Raw genomic sequence first — 23,092 nt, 5'->3', positions numbered from 1 at the left:
CCTCGGCTGGGATTGAACCCACGCCCTCCTGTTTACCAGGCGAGCGCCTTGACCACTACACCACCGAGGCAGGTAAGATATGTAAATCGATTTAAAAAATACCGTTATATTTTGTACCTGGACGTCACGACATAGTTATTTGTCCTTAAATAGCAAACCTTTGCAAAATTTGAGTGACCTGTGGCTTAAGGTAAAGTCGTGAGAGCGGCTAACTCCTTTTGAGCTTTTCCCTATTTAGTCCTAAATGGTGGAACTTTGGGCCTCAATAACTGCCAAACCGTGCCTTTTGGGGTCAGGGCCATTTTTGATCTACATCACTACTTATTTACCTTAAATAGCAAACCTTTGCAAAATTTGAGTGACCTGTGGCTTAAGGTAAAGTCGTGAGAGCGGCTAACTCCTTTTGAGCTTTTCCCAATTTAGTCCTAAATGGTGGAACTTTGGGCCTCAATAACTGCCAAACCGTGCCTTTTGGGGTCAGTGCCATTTTTGATCTACATCACTTATTTGAACCTCTCAAAATTTTTGAGTGACCTGTGGCCCAAGGTAAATTCTTGAGAGCAGCTAACTACATATCGTAACTAATATACCTATATTAAGTAGGTACCAATCCTGTTTTTTTCCATCGCCAGGTAACAATCTAGCCTGTATCCCGCGCTCCTGCTGGTGTAATGGTATCGATGAATGTGGTGATGCATCAGATGAAGAGGATTGTCTGCGTAATTCCATCATTGCGGCTGCTATCATGGCTGCGCTACTGTGCGCACTACTCGTTGTGATTGCGGTGGGGTGTACGTGTCGTCTGTATAATCTGCGCATGATGTATGCGCATGGCTTTGTACATCCGCCTCCTCTCTCGTTGAGACACAGGTAAGTAGGAAAAAAATATTGATTTATTTTGAAGCTGAGGAACCTCTTTAAGAAAAAGTAATTTATTTATGACAGCATTTAACACTATTAATTATTAATAAGTGCCTCTTTTGCAATTCCCGCCGCAACTGGTCACTAAACTCTTTCAAAGTATGTATCGATACATTCCCAATTCCAAGCACAGAGCCAACATGGTTGAAATTTCAGCTATAAAACAAAGTGTTATAAAAGCCTGATAGAGTCTTGGCTATTAAAAGGGCTGTCCCTCACTCCCTCATGTCTACATGCCTACGATGACATGCATAACTATACCTATACACTCCAAAAAGCTACCAAAGAGTTCTTGTTTTGAGTTTTGTGTTTTTTTTCTTCTATTTTTCGAAGTTACCATTACGTCTCCTTTCCCATTTCCCCAGGTTGGCACAGAATTCCCTCACCCTTCCCTCGATGCTGGATGACGAGTTCTATCATCCCGAACCTCCCCCCGCCTATTCTGTAGCGGTGGGCGAGTGTCCACCTCCTCCCACATCCATAGCGTCTCATCCTAGCAATGGATTGCCAGGAACCCACCAGGCACCCCCTCGACGACATAGGAGATTGGGTAAGTGAAGGTTTCATTACTATTGGGTAAGTGAAGGTTGTATTACTATTGGGTAAGTGAAGGTTGTATTACTATTGGGTAAGTGAAGGTTGTATTACTATTGGGTAAGTGAAGGTTGTATTACTATTGGGTAAGTGAAGGTTGTATTACTATTGGGTAAGTGAAGGTTGTATTACTATTGGGTAAGTGAAGGTTGTATTACTATTGGGTAAGTGAAGGTTGTATTACTATTGGGTAAGTGAAGGTTGTATTACTATTGGGTAAGTGAAGGTTGTATTACTATTGGGTAAGTGAAGGTTGTATTACTATTGGGTAAGTGAAGGTTGTATTACTATTGGGTAAGTGAAGGTTGTATTACTATTGGATAAGTGCAGGTTGTATTATTATTGAGCAAGTGAAGGTTGAATTACTATTGGGTAAGTGAAGGTTGCATTATTATTTTATTATTGAGTAAGTGAAGGTTTTATTACATGTATTACGCTACAGATTTTTTTTTTTTTTTTTTTTTTTTTCAAACCAGTGTGTCTACTAAAATAAAAAAGTGAAATTCCCTGACTTTTCCCGGTTTTCCAGTCCATTTTTTTTTTTCTTCTATATTCCAGTCCACTTTTTCAAGATTCAAAAATATCCTTGTGTCCTGTTTTCAGAAGGTACGCACTCGGTTTCGGTCGTTATTCCGGACTAAAGTTCCGCTCATTAGGGTTATGCAGGGGAAAAGCTCAAAAGGAACTAGCGCTTCTCGCGACTTTACCTTTATCCCCAGGTCGCTCAAATTTTGCAGACAGCTTCCATTATTATTAATGATCAAAAGTGTCCGCGGGCCGGACCTCGAGAAATGTACGGTTCGCCCGCCATTTAATGCCAAATCTTTGAAAAAGCTTAAAAAGAGTTCGCAATGCCTAGGCCTTCAGTTTTTAGCCAAAGTAGCTCGAACTTGTCACAGAGATTCGATAAATTATGTAGATCAGAAGTACCCTTAAGCCCTGTTTCCAGAAGGTACGGTTCGGCCATTATTCCGGACCAAGTTCCGCTATTTAGGACTAAAAACTCTAATAATACGCCCCTTCCGGGAATCGAAACCAACATGGTCTCATTTCTTTTTCAGGTTCCAGTCGCCGAGTTCGCCCCCCTCACTGCTCCTCACTAACTCCGCTGGTAGAGTCCTCCCCTACCACTTCCCAACGGGTCCTCATCAGTTCTTCGTCGCCTGAAGTTGCCTCCCCTGCCGACAACAAGTCAGACGATGAAACTTCGGGTCATTTCGTGTATTCGGATGACTCCGAACTGCTGTCTCTGTAGAGGTAGAAGACCTTTTGTCTGGTCCCTTTTGTCTCTGCAGAGATAGAAGACCTTTCGTCTCTGTAAAGATAGAAGCCCTTTCGTCTTTGTAGAGGTAGAATACCTTTCGCCTCTTTAGAGATAGGAGACCTTTCGTCTCTAAAGAGATAGAAGACCTTTCGTCTGGTGCTGTCTCTGTAGAGGTAGAAGACCTTTTGTCTGGTCCCTTTTGTCTCTGCAGAGATAGAAGACCTTTCGTCTCTGTAAAGATAGAAGACCTTTCGTCTTTGTAGAAGTAGAATACCTTTCGTCTCTTTAGAGATAGGAGACCTTTCGTCTCTATAGAGATAGAAGACCTTTCGTCTCTGTAGATATGAAAGAGCTTGTGTCAAAGTGATAAGGTAACCACTTTCTCTGTAGATATGAAGACCTTTTTTCTTGCCTCCTTCGTCTCTATAGAGATAAAAGACCTTTTGTCTTTGTAGAGAAAAACCTTTTGGCTGGTCACTTCGTCTCTGTAGAGATAGAAGACCTTTCGTCTAGCCTCCTTCCCTTTCTGTAAATATGGAACAACTTGTGTCAAAGTGATAAGGTAACCACTTCTTTTTCTGTAGACCTTGTGTCTTTCCTCTTTTGTCGCTTTGGGATAAAAGACCTTTTTTCAAAGAGATAAGGTGCCGCTACACAGATAAGTCAGATCTGTAGCATTCTGGTAATTGTTCTTTTTCTGTAGACCTTGTGTCTTTCCTCTTTTGTCGCTTTGGGATAAAAGACCTTTTTTCAAAGAGATAAGGTGCCGCTACACAGTGAAGTCAGATCTGTAGCTTTCTGATAATTAGTGTTAACTTGACTCCACTCTTTAGTGGGCCTAAGTCCCCTAAGGTAACCCACTTCTGTTTCTGTGACTGTAGAGGTCCCATTATAGAAAATTTTTGCTTGCCATCCCATTTGGGTTTGCCATTTATATCTACACTTGACTTGAAGATGTTGATGTTCTTGAACAAAAATTAGGAGTGATGTGTAGATTTGAAGCCCTGTAGAGGTCCCATTATAGAAAATTTTTGCTTGCCATCCCATTTGGGTTTGCCATTTATATCTACACTTGACTTGAAGATGTTGATGGTCTTGAACAAAAATTAGGAGTGATGTGTAGATTTGAAGCTGCTAAGGTGGTGGTGAAGATAAGTGGATAGCTCTTTGAGGGTGCAAAAGTAATACTCAGAATATAAGGTGCTTTTTCTCTCCTATTCGAGAGATGTCAGCGGAAGTATGTGCAACTTATTGGAAAGGTTATTCAGTACTGCTGGGCTGCACATTTTTATAGTCGAGTACTTTAGGTACTGGAAAACATGCTCCTATTCGAGAGATGTCAGCGGAAGTATGTGCAACTTATTGGAAAGGTTATTCAGTACTGCTGGGCTGCACATTTTTATAGTCGAGCTTTAGGTACTGGAAAACATATGCTGGAAAATCAAACAGAAAGACAGTAAAGTCAATATAATCAAACAATAACGAATAATGTTGTGATTTCAGTAGGTAGTAGATTTTAAGTATAAGTAAGTTGTAGGTATTGGAAATCAAAAGAGATGAAACGAAAGTGTACCAATTTCGATACCGGAATGTGAATGCAAATAAATCAAAAATACTTGGTTTGGACTTGGAATAGACTAACCAAAACTTTTCTAATTTGACACGGTATTTGAAACAATTACTTATGTGTATCAAAAGAAGTGTTTTATGGCTGTGACTTGGCGGTGTGTAATGAATTTTTAAACAACAAAATTATCTTCTGGGAACTTTAAATCAGAGGCTTTGACTCGTGATTAAATTATAATAATTATAACCAAGTGAAATAATACATCGTCCAGTACGGAGCCAAAATGGGTTATAAAACTATCTTTTGAACTTTTTATTTATTTAATATTGCCAAATTGAACCAAAAAAAACTACATTGTAAATAATTAATTTTGCGTGTGTCTGTATAGGGTTGAAAAAAGAAAATTTTGAATTTTTTTTTTTTTATAATTTTTAGTTTTCAAAACCTAGGGTCATTTTCTCAGATGTCACTTCTCCAGTTGAATTTTCATTCTGAAGATGTCCTATTAGATAGACTGTGATGGGATTGTAGTACTCTTCCTTTACTTTAGCGAAAATATTTCTTTTTCAACTTTCATAATCTTTATATTCATCCTCCAGTCCTTGTGAATTTGGCTCACGTTTAATTCTTTCTTTTTATCAAGATCTCACTATTTTATCTCGCTTTTATTGTAGTTTGTTTTATTAGAAATCAAAATAGTTACTAATCTATGTGTTTTTCAAACTTTTCCCTTCATAATTTCCCACAGTTTAACAATCATGAAAGTACAGTTACTATTGTAAATATCGTGTTTGTATTCATGAGACATCTATTGTTTTACGTTTGACATGGACATTTTTTCTTTGGATTCATTCTTTTTCTGCCTTTTGATTAACTTTTGTTCCCTAAATGCCCCCATGAATTTTATTCATTTTCACACTTTTTTTATGCCAATCAGTAATAACGTTGTAAGGAAGTACATAGGTATGGGGGGACGTGTAGTCTCTGATGATCTAATTCTTCTAATGATTTATTTGGGAATAGTTTCTAGTGAGTTATTTTAAAACTTGAACTTCACAATCATTCCAATAAATGGGATGCACTAAAGTTTGATTTTAGGGAAGTAAGACAAATAAAAACATATACTATTGTAAATATCGTGTTTGTATTCATGAGACATCTATTGTTTTACGTTTGACATGGACATTTTTTCTTTGGATTCATTCTTTTTTCTGCCATTTATACTGCTCGCATAGGACTGAAAAGTCCCTTTACTCCAGCAGTAGGTTAAGTTATTTTAAAACTTGAACTTCACAATCATTCCAATAAATGGGATGCACTAAAGTTTGATTTTAGGGAAGTAAGACAAATAAAAACATTAAAGAACGTCCCAAGCTCCCAAGAGTAATGACCTTGCCTTACGATTGTAGTAACAAATTCTCAACAATGTCTTTCTTAAAATTTCCTACTAATTCTTAGAGTTCACTTGTTTTATTTCTTTCACTTGACAGATGATTTATTTTTAACCCTTATAGTACAAACTTACCCAAACAAACCTAGGGTAGAAAGGATGTATAACTCTTTCACTCTAGGTTTCAATGATTGGGAACGTTTTCAATTTCTTCTGTTGATGCTTATTCTAATAGTTTCTTTTTAGTTACTTATAAAAATCCCGTCTATAAAATTTATTAGAACTGAATCAATATATTAAGCAATATAGATTTTATCATGTTTCATGCGACAAAGTTCATTACACACTAGGCTTTGAAATTGAATAATGTTGTTATAAAAATCCCGTCTATAAAATTTATTAGAACTGAATCAATATATTAAGCAATATAGATTTTATCATGTTTCATGCGACAAAGTTCGTTACACACTAGGCTTTGAAATTGAATAATGTTATACCTACCTATGTATAACAGTTGAAGGTAAGTAAGGAAGAAGTTTAACCTTGAACTCATTGGTTAGTCTTGAACTTGAATTGAAAGTGCATCTTGTTGGGGTATGAGCATTTTCAAGGTACCTACAAGGTTTAATTTTCTCCCCTAGATATGATTACTGTGATGATCAGTAGCCTTGGCTATTTCTTTCAAAGGCATTATTAGTAGGTAAGTACTTACCGTTAGTAACAATCAAAATTTGAGTTGAAGAGGAGAGCTAAAATACATTTAACCTGGGGTTCATCACCCCATGTTTGAAGCAGTCTTTACCTCTGAGTATTCTTAGAGACTATACAGTATCCGAGTATATTCAGAGGTACTTTTAACAACTGCTTGTACTTAACATGAGGTGGTAGACCCTATCCTAAATTGGAAATCTTCAAATTTTCATTTTATAGTACTTACATAAGTACCTACCTACCTTTGTAGGTGATTATCTCAACTCAGGTCTGTAACTCATGTTGAAATGCTGTCTTTTAGACTTATAAAAACTTGAAAAATAATGTTAGTTGAATGGCCAAAATTGATGTTCCAAAAGTTGAGAGAACTCGTATCTCTTATAAGCTCTTCCTTGTCCTATATCTTCTAGTAAGGAAAGTAATTTATGTTTTCGACTGTTTTTCCCCAAGACGTTTTATAGAAGGAACTGTAATAACGGTGGTCTTATCATCCCAAAATCGTATAGAAAGCCAGCGTGTGTAATGGACTTGTAAATAATTTATTCTAATGTACCTATGTTTTATTTCATCGAATATTTTATTATGAACTATACTATTATTTTAGACTGGTATCTGTAGATACTATTCTATTTGCCAGCCTATTGTGCATACTTTATTCTTTTATGCATATTGATTACTATGATTACCATTAGTTATTATTTAAACTTTAAATAGCACCAATATTGATGGACTTATATGCTGGGGAGTGTCAGTATGGTCGTATTATGAACTATACTATTATTTTAGACTGGTATCTGTAGATACTATTCTATTTGCCAGCCTATTGTGCATACTTTATTCTTTTATGCGTATTGATTACTATGATTACCATTAGTTATTATTTAAACTTTAAATAGCACCAATATTGATGGACTTACATGCTGGGGAGTGTCAGTATGGTCGAAAATTTCAGACAGACCCTGTGAATATGAATATCAATAGAGATGTGAAAAGAGTGAGTGAGTTAGTTATGAGGAAGAACTACTCTTTTCAGTGTATTACTCAGTCGATAATTCAGATCCTAAAACATGTAAATCCCCCTTTAGATATAGGGAGTTAGGATCTGACTTATTGGCTGAGTTGTCTACCGAGAAGATTTGTTCTTTTTTGTAACTCACTCTTTACACACCTATACTGTCAGTAGATGGCACTCCAACAATTGACACCTTGTATGGTCAATTGGTTATGTACCTAGGTATCATCAATAGGTATACTAAAGTACTTATACAAAAGATTTTCCTCTTCAGAAAGTGAGGTATAATTTAATCGATTTCTAATGAGGATTTGCTTTTGTTATCTTTGTTGTTGAAAAAATGTTGGAACTTGGAAACTTATTTTTTCTTGTTAAAATTTTGTAAATATAATTTCAGTCAAAATTGTTTTTATTTCTAAACGTTCTTCGTCTTTGATTTTCTTTATTTTTGGGTAGGTAATAAAGGTATTGATTACTAGGCAATTGGAAACTTATTTTTTCTTGTTAAAATTTTGTAAATATAATTTCAGTCAAAATTGTTTTTATTTCTAAACGTTCTTCGTCTTTGATTTTATTTATTTTTGGGTAGGTAATAAAGGTATTGATTACTAGGCAATCAACCACTGAGGATACCTATTTTACCTGTGTGATTGAGTAGGTATCATTTGAATAGGAAATGAAAGTATTTGTTGGGCCATCCAATAACGTGATTTTCCATGGCTTTCTATTCACTTAATTCTCAGTGGTCAAGTGAGAACCATTTTACAGGAAAGGTATCCGACCAACCTTCAAAAATATGAAATTAACATTGGAATTTCAGAAATAAATCATGCATAGGGAAAAAATAACTGTTCTTATTTTTGCAAACCCCCAAAGTCCCTTCGTTAGACACGTACCTACATAAAGATAGGTACATACCTTCAAACTTCAAAGGTTTTTATTTCTTTCTAATTTTGTAATAATTTTTCCATGTTTGGCATCACCTTAACCCTTGGAAGTACCTTTGAATATTTCCCAGAAATACTCTTGTATCATTTTCGTTACATCTTTATAGGTACCTACATCTTATTTTGACCTATAACATTGACTAAACTAAGAAATACTTACCTGTACCGTAATTTTTCTCATAGGTAAGTAGTTAGTTAGTACAATATTGTACATTATTATTTAGCTATCTTCGGCTTTTTATAGTTCCTAAGTTTCTTTTTTAGGACCATCGTAGATTGGATGAAGCTTACTAGTTACATTCCTACAGGTTTTTTGAACTTTGTCATCTTTCTTACTACCTATCTAAACTCACTACATAATCACTTTCATTTCCAGTGTCCCCGTTTCGTCTCTCATCAGAAACACAAATTCATCACAGAATCATTCTCACTGTTTTCAGTCTTCTAATATATGGTTTGTTTTCTAGGCAATTACTTATATCCCGCGGCCTCAGGCATATTAAGCCGACCATACACTATCAGGTAGACCTGACAGGTGCACCTATTCATGCGTACCTGTCAGGTCTACCTAATAGTGTATGGCCGGCCTTTTGGGCCCTCCTGACAGTGTTTGACCGTCGTATTATATTTAGGAGTCTCCTAAAATAGGGGGCCACACTCTTCAAAAAACCTACCTAGCAGGTACCTAAAGTCTAGTTAGGCACATATTTAGTATGCGTGGATTGCGAAGTTCTTCGTAGGTTAATCGCCCTTTAGAGTAGGTACCTAAAATAAATTTTATCAAGTCCTATACTTACCTAAATCTCTATAAGTAGGTAACCTATGATACGCACAAGGAATATACGGAAAATAGGTCAATGCTGACGCTATAGGATTGGGGCTTATCAGTCTGAGTCTATTATTGAGACAAAACACAGGGTTGAACTAAAGCTTTAGTTTGGCTTCAGATCGACCCCGTGTTTATTAAGCCCCAAGTTCTTAGGCTAGGTAGGTAATGACTTTTTTGATGACCGATATCTTCAACCGGAGGCCGCTTTGGTTTGAGCCGAAAAAATTTCTTTAGAAATATGCGGCCTGGAAACATTTTTAGGGTTAAAATGATTTTCGGAAAAAAGTATTTATAGGAAATTACCCATTTTGGTTAAACGGCGAGGAATGGCCTACTCAAGCTATTAATTTAAATTTAAATAATTCCCCCGCCACAACGCCATCACCAGAGAGAAATAAATCAAAACGAAATTCTTGTCAAAATTAAAAAGCGCGTTTTTCATGGCGCTCTTACTACTGGATACGTGTATGTTTACACTGAAATGGGGGCAAAATTCCTGTGGAGGTTTTTAGGCTAAAATGACACAAATTGATAAATTTTTGTAATGGTGATGTATGGGCACCATTGAGAGAACATATTGCTGTCGTTTTATAAAGTTTCCAGTTGTCTATTAGCGGAAAATTCGGAAAATCCCGAAGATTAGCAAAAAGTACAAAATTTGAATGGTGCCAAAATGGATAGATACACAGCGCGTCATGTTAGCCAACCAAAGCAAACAAAAAATTATTCATGCGTAAAATTTGTTTAATTTCAACAAAAATGTTTATTAAAGTAATATAAATTAATAATAGTTCATCAATGAATAATTATATGTTTTAAAAAAATGATAAATAATTATTTAATAGCAAAAAATGAATTAACTTTTACATTCTTACGTTGGTCACTATCCAAAGATGGACTCAGCTGTTGAGTTCAAAGCCCCACGGATCAGCTGTTTTGTCATCTGTTGTGATTTCGCGGTACGCGGTTTATCCCTGTTCTGAGTTCTCTCTCTTCAGTTTTCCGATTCCGATTTCCGAGTCAATTCTATGCTTGCACTGTTGCTTGTCGCTTTAAATTTTAGTTAGCTTTTTTCCACTTTTCCAGTGTTTTAGAAGTGTGATTGTGCATTTTAATATCAATTAATGTTAATTAGAGTGTCGTGTTTGCTTGAAATTCCCATCACTATCCAAAGATGGACTCAGCTGTTGAGTTCAAAGCCCCACGGATCAGCTGTTTTGTCATCTGTTGTGATTTCGCGGTACGCGGTATATCCCTGTTCTCTTCAGTTTTCCGAATTTCCGATTCCGAGTCAATTCTATGCTTGCACTGTAGCTTGTCGCTTTAAATTTTAGTTAGCTTTTTTCCACTTTTCCAGTGTTTTAGAAGTGTGATTGTGCATTTTAATATCAATTAATGTTAATTAGAGTGTCGTGTTTGCTTGAAATTCCCATTGAATGAAACAGTGGTTGTTTTTAGAAGGTAAGTTGTCTCAATATCTTCACTAGCTTTCTGACCTGACCTGAGTACTAGCTCTCTTCATCTTTCCTAGTCTTCCTCAGTTTCTGGGGTAACTGTGGTTTTTAAGCTTTTGAAAGTTAAATTTCCTGAATCCTCGGTACTTTTTCCTTATGGTGGGTATAATTTCAAGTAGCTGAAGTGTTTTTATCAACTTCCAAAAGCCCCTTGAAAATATACTTAATGATGCTCCTCCATTTTTATTTCATGAGATTTTTAGAAGTTCTTGGAAATTCGTTCTAATTATCTTATTTTCCTATTTTGTAAATGCCTCTTCTCAATCATAATTACATATTTGTAGCATACTTGTCCTCCTACTTCAGATATCATTCCACTGTGTATTCCCTCCTAAACTTACCTCCCAGTTTCTTTGAGTCCCCTAGGTGTGTTTGGAGGTAAAATATTTGATGGGCTGGCTTTAGGTTATGCATTTTTGCATGGTGGATGTTTGGAATTTTTTGCTTGGCTGTCCACATAGGTTGTGAAATTTAATTTTTTTAGTAGGGTTTTCCTTCAATTAAATTAAAAGGTTTTCTGCATCTTTACTGTTTTATTTGTTGTATGAATTAATTACCAAGCCAGCACCTACCACTGGAAGTTCATTATCCAAGTTCAAAGTTGAAAGGTAAACAACCTTTATAATTTATGCATTCCTTGGTGACATTGAACTTTTACAACCCCAACTTTAAAGTTAAGGAACTTTGTATTGTATTACCAATTTTTTGGTCCTCAGTTGGAATTACTAACCACCCCTAAATGGGTAGAGCTTTGCATGTATTTTGGAATTGGGATTCCACTCTCTCATTAACACTTCAATGGTTTTGGGTTTCTAAAATTTATTTTTAACAATTTTCATGTCAGTGTGTCCTCAAAGTCTAAAATGAGAAGTAAGTTAGTAGTTACTTATTTATGTACCTACCTATGTATAACAGTTGAAGGTAAGTAAGGAAGAAGTTTAACCTTGAACTCATTGGTTAGTCTTGAACTTGAATTGAAAGTGTATCTTGTTGGGGTATGAGTTTAAGGTACCTACAAGGTTTAATTTTCTCCCCTTGATATGATTACTGTGATGATCAGTAGCCTTGGCTATTTCTTTCAAAGGCATTATTAGTAGGTAAGTACTTACCACTAGTAACAATCAAAATTTGAGTTGAAGAGGAGAGCTAAAATACATTTAACCTGGTGTCCATCACCCCATGTTTGATGCAGTTGTTACCTCTGAGTATTCTTAGAGACTATACAGTATCTGAGTATATTCAGAGGTACTTTTACCAACTGCTTGTAACATGAGGTGGTAGACCCTATCCTAAATTGGAACTCTTCTTCAAATTTTCATTTTATAGTACTTACATAAGTACCAACCTACCTTTGTAGGTGATTATTTCAACTCTGAGGTCTGTAACTCATGTTGAAATGCTGTCTTTTAGACTTATAAAAACTTGAAAATTGTCTTGAAATTTGACCTATATGAAGATTAAATGGGAGCACAGACCTAGGGGCAAGTTAAGTAATAGCTAGTTTTAGAGGCACTAAACTTCTGGATTCAAGCATAAAATGATGGGTTGATTGATGGGTATAACTCAGCTGATGAGAAGTGAGAACCCTCCGTTAGCTTATTACTTGAGTCTCCTTTCTTGATGTTAGCTTTTTATCCTACTTTAAAGGTTTTAAGTAATCATTGAATTGTTTTTCTATCTTCACTAAGAGTCCCTACCTTTTTTTTTACCACTCTCTTGTTCAGAATTGTTTCCCTATGGAGTAATTTTGTTAATTCCTAGGCAGTGTTTTAGTTTTCCAAACAGATACACTTCTGTCTAGTTACCAAAAGATTTATAATCAGATTGGTTTGAAGATGAGTTTTTATGAAAGTGCAAGTTTTATCAAAATGTTAGAATATTAGATATGGAATAGGTAAGTAATATGAAATTGAAAACTGAATTCAAAAGATAGGTAGTGTATAATTTATTTTAAAGTGTCTAAGAATTTTCATTTTTTGCTTTTATTGATCTGTCAGGACATTATGGCTATTGAATAGACTTCATGTAGGTGGCTATCTCTTATAAATTTGAGGGAACCATATACTTAAGATTTGCTAGTTCAAAAAAAAAAAAAAAACTACCCAATCAAGTAACCACTGAGGATACCTATTTTACCTGTGTGATTAAGTAGGTATCATTTGAATAGGAAATGAAAGTATTTGTTGGGCCATCCAATAACATGATTTTCCATGGCTTTCTATTCACTTAATTCTCAGTGGTCAAGTGAGAATCATTTTACAGGAAAGGTATCTAACCAACCTTCCAATGAAATTAACATTGGAATTTCAGAAATAAATCATGCATAGGGAAAAAATAACTGTTCTTATTTTTGCAAACCCCCAAAGTCCCTTCGTTAGACACGTACCTACATAAAGATAGGTACATACCTTCAAACTTCAAAGGTTTTTATTTCTTTCTAATTTTGTAATAATTTTTCCATGTTTGGCATCACCTTAACCCTTGGAAGTACCTTTGAATATTTCCCAGAAATACTCTTGTATCATTTTCGTTACATCTTTATAGGTACCTACATCTTATTTTGACCTATAACATTGACTAAACTAAGAAATACTTACCTGTACCGTAATTTTTCTCATAGGTAAGTAGTTAGTTAGTACAATATTGTACATTATTATTTAGCTATCTTCGGCTTTTTATAGTTCCTAAGTTTCTTTTTTAGGACCATCGTAGATTGGATGAAGCTTACTAGTTACATTCCTACAGGTTTTTTGAACTTTGTCATCTTTCTTACTACCTATCTAAACTCACTACATAATCACTTTCATTTCCAGTGTCCCCGTTTCGTCTCTCATCAGAAACACAAATTCATCACAGAATCATTCTCACTGTTTTCAGTCTTCTAATATATGGTTTGTTTTGAACCAAAAATCTCACACTTACATTTTGCAGACCCCAAGGGTCCAATACGGGTTAACCTTGTTACCTGATTCAGAATTTAGTGTCTACCTATAAGTTACCTTTTTGTTTTCGTTCTACAATTCCTTCAAAATTCGTAATCATTATAATTCTCATTATTCTTTTGTTTCAATCATCCAGCCAGTTTTCTGGATCATAACTGGTTTGTCCCTCAAGATGTTTATGATGTACGAGTACCGACTCTATTGTGTCAATAATTACTTTCTTTTTACTTTTTTTATTAAAGAAAGGCCTTTACTTATTTGTTGGTGGAAGGTCTAAAAAATCTAAAAATAGATTTTTCTCAGGTCTCCTGTTGATTTGGAGACCTCGGACTAGGGACTAGGTATGTAGAATAGGATTGACTGCGGTGCAAACTATTTGGCAATTTCTTGGAACGGTTAGAATAACATCTTAAAGGCTGTGCTCTTTTTCTACTGTCAGTTTAGAACAAAATGCCCCATTATACTGTCAGTCAAGTAGCTCTTTAGTTTGACTGCTTTGGAAAACCTACCAGCACCTAATTTTATAAACAATGACTAGAGTTTGAAGCAGCACGCAAAGATATTTTTTCCCCCCAACACGAACCAATCTGATCAAGATTATCAGCATAAGCAGCAAGTATCCAAGTTAAGATCAGGTTTGTGGATTAGCTCTTTTTCTTCAAATCCCTTCAAAAATAAAAGACAAACTAGTTAATCTTCTGTCAGAACAAAAGAATTGTCAGCTTACAGTTTTGCCTTTGATCACGTGGCAGCAGGAGCCATTTTTATAGAAAAGCGATTCCGATTTTCTTCTTGTGTGGAGACCATTTTGATTTGGGATCATAACTGGTTTGTCCCTCAAGATGTTTATGATGTACGAGTACCGACTCTATTGTGTCAATAATTACTTTCTTTTTACTTTTTTATTAAAGAAAGGCCTTTACTTATTTGTTGGTGGAAGGTCTAAAAAATCTAAAAATAGATTTTTCTCAGGTCTCCTGTTGATTTGGAGACCTCGGACTAGGGACTAGGTATGTAGAATAGGATTGACTGCGGTGCAAACTATTTGGCAATTTCTTGGAACGGTTAGAATAACATCTTAAAGGCTGTGCTCTTTTTCTACTGTCAGTTTAGAACAAAATGCCCCATTATACTGTCAGTCAAGTAGCTCTTTAGTTTGACTGCTTTGGAAAACCTACCAGCACCTAATTTTATAAACAATGACTAGAGTTTGAAGCAGCACGCAAAGATATTTTTTCCCCCCAACACGAACCAATCTGATCAAGATTTACTTATTTGTTGGTGGAAGGTCTAAAAAATCTAAAAATAGATTTTTCTCAGGTCTCCTGTTGATTTGGAGACCTCGGACTAGGGACTTTTTCATAGGTATGTAGAATAGGACTGACTGCGGTGCAAACTATTTGGCAATTTCTTGGAACGGTTAGAATAACATTTTAAAGGCTGTGCTCTTTTTCGACTGTCAGTTTAGAACAAAATGCCCCATTATACTAACTGTCAGTCAAGTAGCTCTTTAGTTTGACTGCTTTGGGAAACCTACCAGCACCTAATTTTATAAACAATGACTAGAGTTTGAAGCAGCACGCAAAGATATTTTTTTTTTTCCCCAACACGAACCAATCTGATCAAGATAATCAGCATAAGCAGCAAGTATCCAAGTTAAGATCAGGTTTGTGGATTAGCTCTTTTTCTTCAAATCCCTTCAAAAATAAAAGACAAACTAGTTAATCTTCTGTCAGAACAAAAGAATTGTCAGCTTACAGTTTTGCCTTTGATCACGTGGCAGCAGGAGCCATTTTTATAGAAAAGCGATTCCAATTTTCTTCTTGTGTGGAGACCATTTTGATTTTGAAGAGAAAAGCAGAGAAGGGTGTTCGAGGTCTTCACAACTGGGGAGGGGGGCAAATGTTTCTATTTTATTCCTGGGGTCCCCTAGGTAAAATGTGTTCAACACGTTGATTATGATTTATCCCCGGGTGTGTACGTTGAAATGAATGTTGACTTGTGTTCAAGCGAAGACTTGTAAAACGTCAAAAAATGTTCAAAATTTGACCAATATGAAGCTCACATGACCCAGGTGTAAATTACAGACCTGAGAGTTAGGTAGTCACTAGCTGAGTGGGTAACGGAAAACATGCCATTTTTGTATCGGCCATCTATTTATTGTGTGGGAAACGTAATCTGCACTTTGCAGTGGGAGTTAGGTAGTCACTACTCAGTGGGTAATGGAAAACATGCCACTTTTGTATGGCTATCTATTTATTGTGTGTGAAACGTAATCTGCACTTTGCAGTGAAAGTGTTGAACTATTGGCAGGTAGAGAAAATCTGATATTTAGGTTTAGGTTACTAAGGTTGCTATGATGTTTAAAGCAGATTTGAGCCAATTTTCATTCCCTTTACTCCCTGAGTGACATTACGTGTATTCCGACGATTCCGAGTTTAACCTGAGAACCAATATGAGTCCCCTAGGTGTGTTTGGAGGTAAAATATTTGATGGGCTGGCTTTAGGTTATGCATTTTTGCATGGTGGATGTTTGGAATTTTTGCTTGGCTGTCCACATAGGTTGTGAAATTTAATTTTTTTAGTAGGGTTTTCCTTCAATTAAATTAAAAGGTTTTCTGCATCTTTACTGTTTTATTTGTTGTATGAATTAATTACCAAGCCAGCACCTACCACTGGAAGTTCATTATCCAAGTTCAAAGTTGAAAGGTAAACAACCTTTATAATTTATGCATTCCTTGGTGACATTGAACTTTTACAACCCCAACTTTAAAGTTAAGGAACTTTGTATTGTATTACCAATTTTTTGGTCCTCAGTTGGAATTACTAACCACCCCTAAATGGGTAGAGCTTTGCATGTATTTTGGAATTGGGATTCCACTCTCTCATTAACACTTCAATGGTTTTGGGTTTCTAAAATTTATTTTTAACAATTTTCATGTCAGTGTGTCCTCAAAGTCTAAAATGAGAAGTAAGTTAGTAGTTACTTATTTATGTACCTACCTATGTATAACAGTTGAAGGTAAGTAAGGAAGAAGTTTAACCTTGAACTCATTGGTTAGTCTTGAACTTGAATTGAAAGTGTATCTTGTTGGGGTATGAGTTTAAGGTACCTACAAGGTTTAATTTTCTCCCCTTGATATGATTACTGTGATGATCAGTAGCCTTGGCTATTTCTTTCAAAGGCATTATTAGTAGGTAAGTACTTACCACTAGTAACAATCAAAATTTGAGTTGAAGAGGAGAGCTAAAATACATTTAACCTGGTGTCCATCACCCCATGTTTGATGCAGTTGTTACCTCTGAGTATTCTTAGAGACTATACAGTATCTGAGTATATTCAGAGGTACTTTTACCAACTGCTTGTAACATGAGGTGGTAGACCCTATCCTAAATTGGAACTCTTCTTCAAATTTTCATTTTATAGTACTTACATAAGTACCAACCTACCTTTGTAGGTGATTATTTCAACTCTGAGGTCTGTAACTCATGTTGAAATGCTGTCTTTTAGACTTATAAAAACTTGAAAATTGTCTTGAAATTTGACCTATATGAAGATTAAATGGGAGCACAGACCTAGGGGCAAGTTAAGTAATAGCTAGTTTTACAGGCACTAAACTTCTGGATTCAAGCATAAAAGAATGTGAAATTCCCATTGAATGAAACAGTGGTTGTTTTTAGAAGGTAAGTTGTCTCAATATCTTCACTAGCTTTCTGACCTGACCTGAGTACTAGCTCTCTTCATCTTTCCTAGTCTTCCTCAGTTTCTGGGGTAACTGTGGTTTTTAAGAAATTCCCATTGAATGAAACAGTGGTTGTTTTTAGAAGGTAAGTTGTCTCAATATCTTCACTAGCTTTCTGACCTGACCTGAGTACTGGCTCTCTTCATCTTTCCTAGTCTTCCTCAGTTTCTGGGGTAACTGTGGCTTTTATGCTTTTGAAAGTTAAATTTCCTGAATCCTCGGTACTTTTTCCTTATGGTGGGTATAATTTCAAGTAGCTGAAGTGTTTTTATCAACTTCCAAAAGCCCCTTGAAAATATACTTAATGATGCTCCTCCATTTTTATTTCATGAGATTTTTAGAAGTTCTTGGAAATTCGTTCTAATTATCTTATTTTCCTATTTTGTAAATGCCTCTTCTCAATCATAATTACATATTTGTAGCATACTTGTCCTCCTACTTCAGATATCATTCCACTGTGTATTCCCTCCTAAACTTACCTCCCAGTTTCTTTGAGTCCCCTAGGTGTGTTTGGAGGTAAAATATTTGATAGGCTGGCTTTAGGTTATGCATTTTTGCATGGTGGATGTTTGGAATTTTTTGCTTGGCTGTCCACATAGGTTGTGAAATTTAATTTTAGTAGGGTTTTCCTTCAATTAAATCAAAAGGTTTTCTGCATCTTTACTGTTTTATTTGTTGTATGAATTAATTACCAAGCCAGCACCTACCACTGGAAGTTCATTATCCAAGTTCAAAGTTGAAAGGTAAACAACCTTTATAATTTATGCATTCCTTGGTGACATTGAACTTTTACAACCCCAACTTTAAAGTTAAGGAACTTTGTATTGTATTACCAATTTTTTGGTCCTCAGTTGGAATTACTAACCACCCCTAAATGGGTAGAGCTTTGCATGTATTTTGGAATTGGGATTCCACTCTCTCATTAACACTTCAATGGTTTTGGGTTTTCTAAAATTTATTTTTAACAATTTTCATGTCAGTGTGTCCTCAAAGTCTAAAATGAGAAGTAAGTTAGTAGGAGGGGGGCAAATGTTTCTATTTTATTCCTGGGGTCCCCTAGGTAAAATGTGTTCAACACGTTGATTATGATTTATCCCCGGGTGTGTATACGTTGAAATGAGTGTTGACTTGTGTTCAAGCAAGACTTGTAAAACGTCAAAAATTGTTCAAAATTTGACCAATATGAAGCTAACATGACCCAGGTGTAAATTACAGACCTGAGAGTTAGGTAGTCACTAGCTGAGTGGGAAATGGAAAACATGCCATTTTTGTATCGGCCATCTATTTATTGTGTGGGAAATGTAATCTGCACTTTGCAGTGGGAGTTAGGTAGTCACTACTCAGTGGGTAATGGAAAACATGCCACTTTTGTATGGCGATCTATTTATTGTGTGTGAAACGTAATCTGCACTTGCAGTGAAAGTGTTGAACTATTGTCAGGTAGAGAAAATCTGATATGTAGGTTTAGGTTACTAAGGTCGCTATGATGTTTAAAGCAGATTTGAGCCAATTTTCATTCCCTTTACTCCCTGAATGACATTACGTGTATTCCGACGATTCCGAGTTTAACCTGAGAACCAATAAGTCAAAGGGAAAATCGAGAAAAACTGAGGGGAATAAGCTGGGCCCGTTCCTCCGGGAATTTTTTAGCCCGTAGTTTATTCGATCGTGATTAGAGAAAATAGCCCGTCCCTTATACCTTTTCTTATTACTATCGTAATAATAAAGGAAGGACGGGCTAAAAAGGAGGGCACCTGAGTCCCATTACCCATAGATATTTACAATGTAATAAAGGCTACTTGTGTAATTAGCTAGTTAGGTACATACCTAAAACCAGGCAGACTTATTTTATTAGTGGGTATCATACCCGCTATCTTCCACTTTTCTCTCTCCCTCTACTTCAGAGCTCTTTCCCTTTTTTTTTCTCATTCCCTCCATCTCTCTCCCTTTCTTCCTCTCTCTCCCTCCTCCTTCCATCTCCCTCTTCCCATTCTTCAATTATTCTTAGTTGGTTGTACTCTCATTTCCTCTCATAAGCTCACTAATGTTGTGAGTTAAGTGAAAAATCAACTCCGAACCCATTACGAGCTTCCGTTTTGTGATCTATTGCAGTTTCGAGTCACCTTCGGGTTCATAGAAATGTTCAATGCATAAGATACACTCGGGGACATGGGGTGAACAACAATGGAAGAAATAATGGGGTGCAGAAGGCCCTCGCCTTGTGCTCTTCTTACTTTTCTTCAGTAGTGACTTGAAACAAGGAAAGAAAGAAATTGATATTTTCATCTGATTTTGAGTCTTTTGAAGGAAAGTTCTCATTTTGAAATTACCTAGTTATACCTTTGTATTTGGAATTTTGGAATCTGAATGATATTGTACATATTTAGAATGTCCATATATGCAGGGTTGAATGGTAGAGATTGCTCTAGTGTGCCCATGATTCAGGTGAGCTGATACGAATTCCAACAAAATGACAAGGTGTACTTACTGTTACTACTCGCACATTAAAAAAACAAGGAAAGAAAGAAATTGATATTTTCATCTGATTTTGAGTCTTTTGAAGGAAAGTTCTCATTTTGAAATTACCTAGTTATACCTTGGTATTTGAAATTTTGGAATCTGAATGATATTGTACATATTTAGAATGTCCATATATTCAGGGTTGAATGGTAGAGATTGCTCTAGGCCTAGGCATAAATTTCACTCTTTGTCTGCGTAATTTCTTGTATTTGTGTAGGTTGTACATTGTACAAGACCCAACATGTACCTAAAGGCTTTACTTAATAAATGATAGGTTATTTAGGTAGGTAAGATACATGGACATGAAGTTCTACGCGTAGCTGTAAACTTCGTGTGAGAGTGTGCCCATGATTCAGGTGAGGAGCTGATATGAATTCCAACAAAATGACAAGGTGTACTTACTACTCGCACATTAAAAGGTCAATATCGTAATAATTATTGCTGATCACCCATGTTTTTTTACGCCTCAAAGTGTCCCCAATTAGTTGAAACCTGAAGCGTGCCCTTGTTTAAAAGGCATTCATCAAAGGAGAGGGGATTTTCCTCAGAAAAAAAAAGTCGTAAAAAATCACCAGGTGGTGGTGGGGGGTGCAAAACATGTTAAATTATTTTGACGGACTTCAGGGCACATCTTGTTAGCATATTGTTTTTCCTATTGAAGATTTAGTCATGCATTGAATTTGAATTGAAAGTACAGAATAACCTGAATTACCTCGTAACACGTGGTGCCTCTTCTAGCTTATAGTGTATTGTACGAGGTGCTTTCAGCTTTTGAATCACTCTACCATGGAGTCTCTTCAGTCCTCATGACATTTCTTCAGTCCTCCTGGTGTTTCTGCACTCAGTCGTGGTAATCTTTAAGCAGCGTGTACTTAAACTATTATTATTGTGTTACGGAGGTCTTATAATAGGTGTGCCCAAACATAGTGGATCTAAGGTGAACCTTTGTCGATGTCGATTGACATGGCCTGAAGCAAGTCCACAATATTAAATATTTCATTCCACCGAAATATGTTGATCTTACCTACCTATGTTGATCGACTTCGGTAGATCGACACAACAGGACTCATACAAGTTGTGCATATCCCATTCCTGTTGCCCCACAGCAATTAGGGTCCCCCCAAAAACCTATAATTTGGATGCTCCAAAAAATACACATTCAAATTATGGGCATATAATTTGAATGTGTAGGTAGGCATTTTTTATACACATTTTTTGCATCATCTACTGCTGTGAAGTGATTGGGTAGCACAACTTGATCTCAATTTCACAGGAAGGTATGGAAGAGGTGCGAGTGAGTAATGTAAAGTAATGCAAGGTGTTTCTGATAGCATAGCTAGCAGATGTGCAAGCTCGTAGTATTCTGAACAGAAGGCCCTTTCATATCCTGCTGGCATCAATTCCGAAGGATATTATCACATTATCATTCTGTAGGTACTTGTTTAGTCCATAAGATCTATGAACCAAGAGCGATAATGATAAATATCATGGTGTACATAGGTATTTGGAATTTAGATCGACTCATTCTCCAACCTCAGAACTTTTTGTTGTCCCCTAGAATTTTTGCATATCTCTATGAAATCTCCAGTGCACTTATGTACGAGTAGAACCTCTACTCAATTTTTTTCTCCTCAGCACTTCATTCTGTAGGTACTTGTTTAGTCCATAAGATCTATGAACCAAGAGCGATAATGATAAATATCATGGTGTACATAGGTATTTGGAATTTGGATCGACTCATTCTCCAACCTCAGAACTTTGTGTTGTCCCCTAGAATTTTTGCATATCTCTATGAAATCTCCAGTGCACTTATTATGTACGAGTAGAACCGAGTAGAACCTCTACTCAAATTTTTTCTCCTCAGCACTTTATAATGATGAAGATAGTGCACCTCTTATAATTATACTGAAAATGGATAGCTATTATGGGAAATTGACAGTCTTTGGTATCTTTTCCTCTGGAATACAGTCTTGACTCCTCACATGGTAAAAACAGTCCTTGTAGAATCTACGTATGTAAATATGCCATTTTAAACTTAACGCAAAGTGTGTAATAAAATATCAACGAAAATCAAGTTAGAACGGTATACTCGGGATAGGAAGTATAGAATTGAACATCTAATGTAGTAATAGAGAGAACACGGAGTCAACAGTAAGATATTGCAGGATGTAAGAAAGATCTACGGAGCATCAGAAAATATTTAAATTGCAACGCTAGGAGACGGTGTAGCTTGTAAATTTGTAGACAAACGCCCTTTTCCTTTGGTAAAAATTTAAAATAAACCTGTGATACCTTCTGAGACAGACATAGCCGTTGATATTCACCCCATCTAACATAGTCTTACCTATCCTCACCCTAAACAAGGTAACAAGGCAGGTAAATGATACAATTACCAGGTACAGCAAGGATTTATAAATAAAATCCAGGGACTTGAAGGGTCGCATAGGGTAATGAATAAAAAACATTACTTATAACTCTAAAGGTAATAATAACAAAAGGCTAAACCACCCTACTCACCACTACGCTTATTAAAAATAGCTCTGGACTTGATAGGGATCTTTGAAATCTTGTTCCTGTATCCTGCCCTAATAGTTGAGGGATGAGGGTTCATGACTCAGTCTTTACCAAATACATTAAAAAGTCAATATCGTAATAATTATTGCTGATCACCCATGTTTTTTTACGCCTCAAAGTGTCCCCAATTAGTTGAAACCTGAAGCGTGCCCTTGTTTAAAAGGCATTCATCAAAGGAGAGGGGATTTTCCTCAGAAAAAAAAAGTCGTAAAAAATCACCAGGTGGTGGTGGCCCTTGTTTAAAAGGCATTCATCAAAGGAGAGGGGATTTTCCTCAGAAAAAAAAAGTCGTAAAAAATCACCAGGTGGTGGTGGGGGGTGCAAAACATGTTAAATTATTTTGACGGACTTCAGGGCACATCTTGTTAGCATATTGTTTTTCCTATTGAAGATTTAGTCATGCATTGAATTTGAATTGAAAGTACAGAATAACCTGAATTACCTCGTAACACGTGGTGCCTCTTCTAGCTTATAGTGTATTGTACGAGGTGCTTTCAGCTTTTGAATCACTCTACCATGGAGTCTCTTCAGTCCTCATGACATTTCTTCAGTCCTCCTGGTGTT

The 23,092-nt window shown here is 36.1% G+C and overlaps 2 protein-coding genes and 1 long non-coding RNA gene across 6 annotated transcripts in view; all 3 read left to right on the top strand.

Moving 5' to 3' along the window:
• Nucleotides 1-632: 632 nt before the first annotated feature.
• Nucleotides 633-2,848, top strand: LOC103510501 (low-density lipoprotein receptor-related protein 10-like; the record flags this gene model as incomplete). Its single annotated transcript, XM_008475175.3, has 3 exons — nt 633-870; nt 1,287-1,471; nt 2,577-2,848. Coding segments are annotated over 3 exons (617 nt in total), but the record flags the coding sequence as incomplete, so codon positions are not given.
• Nucleotides 2,849-3,594: 746 nt separating this feature from the next.
• Nucleotides 3,595-5,468, top strand: LOC113467974. The gene is made up of 3 exons (XR_003391868.1): nt 3,595-3,662; nt 3,792-4,086; nt 4,196-5,468. It is a non-coding gene; the product is annotated as an uncharacterized LOC113467974 (long non-coding RNA).
• A 4,777-nt stretch (nt 5,469-10,245) lies between these two features.
• The window catches only part of LOC103510500 (G1/S-specific cyclin-E1), a 26,839-nt gene continuing 13,992 nt past the window's right edge, over nt 10,246-23,092 (top strand). The window contains exons 1-2 of one of the 4 annotated variants that reach the window (XM_017444606.2): nt 10,246-10,389; nt 17,340-17,375. The gene's annotated coding sequence lies outside the window, so the exon portion shown is untranslated. Of the gene's footprint in view, nt 10,390-10,528; nt 10,697-17,339; nt 17,376-17,480; nt 17,520-18,129; nt 18,178-23,092 lie in introns of those variants that run through there. The other 3 variants (XM_008475174.3, XM_017444605.2, XM_026824535.1) reach the window with 3 other exon arrangements.

Source organism: Diaphorina citri, unplaced genomic scaffold (genome assembly GCF_000475195.1).
Source record: "Diaphorina citri unplaced genomic scaffold, Diaci psyllid genome assembly version 1.1 scaffold605, whole genome shotgun sequence".
Classification (NCBI taxonomy): domain Eukaryota; kingdom Metazoa; phylum Arthropoda; class Insecta; order Hemiptera; family Psyllidae; genus Diaphorina; species Diaphorina citri.
Note: the sequence above shows the minus strand (reverse complement) of the source record. Positions and strands in the feature narration are given on the sequence as shown.